Here is a 5,123-nt window from a genome sequence, read left to right as displayed (position 1 = left end):
AACTAACGGAAAAAAAATATGGAATGAAAATTAACACAAATAAAACAAAAATTTTGGCAATAGGAGGAAATAAGGAAATAAAAATTGTGCTGAATGGAGAAACACTAGAACAGGTGCAAAATTTTAAGTATCTTGGAAGCAGGATAGACACCGACTGGAAGTGCACCACAGAAATTAAAACAAGGATAGCAATGGCAAAAGAGGCGTTTTATAAGGAAAGGAGAATCTTCTGCAGCGGTCTGGACAGAGAACTCAGAAAGAGACTCATAAAATGTCTTGTATGGAGTGTTCTTCTATATGGCGCTGAAACATGGACTATGAGGAAAAAAGACAGAGAAAGGCTGGAGGCTTTTGAGATCTGGACATGGTGGAAGACGGAAAGAAAAAGTTGGATGGACAGAGTAAAAAATGAAGAGGTACTGAGAAGAGTGGGAGAGAAAAGACAGTTACTAGATGTAATAAAGAGAAGAAAAAGAAATTGGATTGGGCATATATTAAGAAAGAATGACGGACTGATAAAAACAGTTTTAGAAGGTTATGTAGAAGGGAAAAGGAAGCGAGGAAGGAAGAGATTCCAGATACTGGATGACATGATGGACGGTACAACATACAGCAGCCTTAAGAAGGAAGCAATGGATCACAGAAAATGGAGAGGCAAAGGACCTGCTAATATAGCAGATAACTTATGATGATGATGATATCACAATTAGTAGTGGAAACTGAGACGGATGAAAGTGCACAATGGCAAATGTGGTGAGGGAAGGGGGGGAGGAGCATGGTAAGTCACTTGTGCAGAAAAATGTTCTTGAACTTGCCCTTTATACGGTACATGCACTTCAGATACGCCGAAAATTCTTTGATGACAGTAGAAGAAAACTGGACATGGGGATTACGTGTATTCACTAAATACTAATCGGTTAAAAAGATAAATTTACAGCAGTCTCCAAAAAAGTTACAGAAATGAGTGATAAGCTAAATAAATCACTATTAATCTATTATTGTAGGTTGTCATGACCAGAAGAATACACAAACAGTGCGCTTTTAGGTTGCAGAGACACTGCTCTTTGCCCACTTTCTATTTAACGGAGCACAATTGTGTGGAGGTGGAATAAGCAAGAATACAACTGTTTTGTTTGCATCAAAACAAATTTTGTATGTTTTTCATCTGAAAGGTGGAATGTAGCATCAAACTTTTTCCAGGCATCATTCTTTCTTTTATGGAGCATATTTGCACACCCAAAATTATCTTGCTCCTCACGCCAACAGCAACCTTCCACATAATCCCCAAATCCAACAATCCTGGGTGGCCCATTGTAGCCAGCTATTGTGGTCCCTCTGGAAGAATTTCTGCTCTTGTTGACCAACACCTCCACCCACTTGCCCGAAACCTAGCCTCCCACATTAATGATACTAACCACTTCCTTCATCATCTTTCCACCATCCTCACCTCTTTACCTCCTGAACCCTATTTGTCACTGTTGATGTCACCACCTTCCACACCACAAAAATCCAACCCATGTAGCCTAACCACCTGTGGACAACACATCGGTAGTGACAAGAATTCTTTTCCCCACTACGTTTAAGGTCTCACATAGGTCTTTAGACAGGCAATACCCTCCCCCCTTCCCCCCGTCCCCCCCCCCCGTCCCCCACCCCCAAACCTAGTCCACAATCAGATTTCCCATGCCATTTCCTTATATACCCCAAATCCTCCCACCACCACCACCACCACCACCACCAATGGCACAAGGACGACGCAAAGGCAGCAAGTCTTATAGCAAGTGCACTAAGTAAACCTGTTGCAGAACTCGTCTTAACGTGCAAGAATGCTAAAGTAATCTGGGACAAATTACGCGGCCGATTTGAACGTAGCAGTACTCAGTGTTTGAATATGTTGATTGAAACATTTTTCCGTGTTAAACGTGATGAAACGGAAGATATTAGTGTACATGTGGCCAAACTGCCAAAGTTATTTGTGGACCTGAACGATGAATTAGCAAAACATGAAGAAAATACGCTATCTGAAAGAATCTTAAATGGTCGAATTTTGTCTACACTGGGAAAAGACTACGACAATTTTAAGGATCTCTGGGATACGATACCGACAGAAAAGCGAAGCTTGAATTTATTGATTGAAAAACTCTTTACTATTGAACTTCGTGAACAAGACATTAATGGAAGTGCTTTTGTCGTTTCTAAAACAAGAAAACGGCAAACAAGTAATCAGCAAGTAAAGATGACGAAGTCACAATTAAAAGAGAAGTTTCCGTGTAATATATCCAAACAATTAGGTCACTGGGCAGCAGAGTGTCCACAGAACACTCGTGACAGCAATAAAAGAAAAGAGAAGAAGCGAGAAAGTGAAGACGCTGCATTTACTTCATATGCTATGGGTGTGTGTACCAGTAATCACAGCGACCCAAATAAATGGTATTGCGACAGTGGCGCTACAAATCATATCACTCCCAACAAACAGTATTTTGTTTCGTATAGTGAATTTGATGTTCCTCAAGTCATTTCATTGGGAAAACAAGATGTCAAAATGTGTGCGTACGGTCAAGGAACAGTTTACATCCAAATTCGACGAAACAATAAATGGTACAATGCTAGAATGGACAATGTTTTGTATGTCCCTGATGCAAGTTGTTCGAAAACAAGTCAGTGGCAGTATTGTTATGACATGTTATGTGAAAAATGGACTTTATGTGTTGAACATGCGTGTTGTTAGAAATGCAAAAATGAATCGTGTGAGCTTGATGACTTCATCCGAAACATTGCAAGTGTACCACGAACGGTTTGGTCATCAAAATAAACAACATGTGAAGAATATTTTAAAAGGAATGAACATTAATGTGGAACATGCCAAGAGTGAATTTTGTGACGGTTGTGTGGTTGGAAAGATGCATAGGCTGCCATTCAAAACACGAACAATACGCGCTACCAGTACTGGGGAATTAATCCACGCGGACGTCAATGGACCAATTAGCACGAAATCTTTTGGAGGTAAGCATTATTATGTATGTTTCAAAGACGATTTTAGTAAATTTCGTCGAATTTTCTTTTTAAGACACAAAAGTGAAGTGTGTACTGTGCTAAAGCAATTTTTAAATGAAGCACGAACTAATGGACATGTTGTCAAACAATTTAGATGTGATGGTGGCAAAGAATTTAACAATAAGAATGTCAGTGAACTGCTTGCAGACAGGGGAATAGAGCTACTGATTCCTCCTTACACTCCTGAACAAAATGGTGTGGCTGAACAGGAAAATAGGACCATTGTTGAAGCTGTCCGGTCAATGCTAAATTCGAGTAAATTACCTAAAGGGTTGTGGGCAGAGGCATGTAACACAGCAGTCTACCTAATAAATCGTACTGGAAAATCTTCAGTTGAAAATAAAACCCCTTATGAACTATGGTTTAATCGACCAGTAGGACGACTTGATCATCTTAGAATTTTTGGCACAGGCTGCTATGTTCACATTAACAAACAATTCCGTTCCAAGTTTGATGATAAGGCAGTTTTTGGACGACTTGTTGGATATGTTAATGAAAAAAATGGGTTTAGAGTTTGGATTCCATCTAAAAGAAAAGTGGTGTTAAGTCACGATGTGAAATTTAAGCCTGAAATTGTTTGTGATTTACATAGTGATCATGTTGAATATAGTGATCATGTTGAATTTGAAGACCCTCAGGAAGAATTTAATGATCCGAATTCATCTAAAGACGACCAATGTAAATCTCCTAGGCTGTACACTTCAGGAGGAAGCCAAATTCAAGAAAAAATTGGCGGTCTCGATTCTAGAGAAAGTCGAGAGTCGAGTGAATCTGATGAAAATAAAGAATTAACAGAATTTCTAAAAGCAGAAAATACTGAATCTTCTAATGAAGAGAAACAGAAGAATAAAAGACAACGAAGAAAACCAACCTGGATGGAAAGTGGTGAATTTTGTATGGCAACAAAAGTTGATGCACTTGAATACAAAGATCCAAACTGTTTTTCAGAAATATTGCAGTCAAACGAGAAGGAAGAATGGATGCAAGCTATCAGTGAAGAACCTCAATCTCTAAAGAAAAACAATACCTGGGTGCTGGTTGACCGTCCGAAGAATGCCAAAGTATTGCAAAACCGAAGAAGAATTAAAGATTTATACTGGTACAGATTTCGCAGGTGATAACTGGACAGGGCGCTCAACAACTGGAATTCTTGTAAAGTACTCAGGTGGTGCAGTCAAACGAGAAGGAAGAATGGATGCAAGCTATCAGTGAAGAACCTCAATCTCTAAAGAAAAACAATACCTGGGTGCTGGTTGACTGTCCGAAGAATGCCAAGGTATTGCAAAACCGAAGAAGAATTAAAGATTTATGCTGGTGCAGATTTCGCAGGTGATAACTGGACAGGGCGCTCAACACCTGGAATTCTTGTAAAGTACTCAGGTGGTGCAGTGTCATGGACAAGTCAGTTGCAGAAAGCAAAGCAAGAATTTCATGATTTTTTCTTTTGGAGGGAGTGTTAAAAGAAAAGAAAAAATTCCTTGACGTCTATATTTATGTGCTGCTCCATGATTCTGCTGTCAATATCTTTATTCTTGGCTTGTGTGTAACTTCTGTTTTTTCTTTCAGTAAATGTGTTTTTTTTCGTATCCAGGGTGTAATTACAATGCTAATAAAATTTTTTCTTGCCTTTAAATAATATTTTTCATTACTGCCATCAACTTTTGTGCTGTTAAAGAACTTAGATATGCACCAATTTGTCTACCGACCTATCACGCACGCTGTTGTGCCTAACAAATTATGCTGTATGTTGCGCTATCGTGGCAACCGTCCCGCAAAAGTACATCTACTGTCACTGTGAGTGGAATATTTTTTTGTTGAAATAAGGCTAAAGGCGGCCAACCGTTCCACATTCTGCCGGACTGTCCAGCAATGGAACCTCTAATCCCGCACTGGAAGAATTAACAAAAAAATGTCCCACAAAACGCCTAACATGTCCCGCATTTTTGTAATTTTCACATTCCATCAATCACATCTTATTTCCATACATCTTAGGAAGTATCGATCGACTTGTCAATACAGACACTCTGTTTGACTATATGCAATAGCATTCGTTGTCAAGAGTAAACGAA

The 5,123-nt window shown here is 39.2% G+C and overlaps 1 protein-coding gene across 1 annotated transcript; it reads left to right on the top strand.

Moving 5' to 3' along the window:
- Positions 1 to 1,891: 1,891 nt before the first annotated feature.
- Positions 1,892 to 2,728, top strand: LOC124552391. The gene has a single exon (XM_047126652.1). The coding sequence runs from the start codon at positions 1,892 to 1,894 to the stop codon at positions 2,726 to 2,728; it is 837 nt and encodes a 278-aa protein (XP_046982608.1).
- Positions 2,729 to 5,123: the final 2,395 nt, after the last annotated feature.

This window comes from Schistocerca americana, chromosome 10, assembly GCF_021461395.2.
Source record: "Schistocerca americana isolate TAMUIC-IGC-003095 chromosome 10, iqSchAmer2.1, whole genome shotgun sequence".
NCBI lineage: Eukaryota > Metazoa > Arthropoda > Insecta > Orthoptera > Acrididae > Schistocerca > Schistocerca americana.
This window is presented reverse-complemented; position numbering and strand designations above follow the sequence as displayed.

Bases quoted from the DNA above. Each gene is read 5' to 3' on its own strand.
- LOC124552391 (XM_047126652.1), top strand. From the start codon at position 1,892: ATGTTGATTGAAACATTTTTCCGTGTTAAACGTGATGAAACGGAAGAT.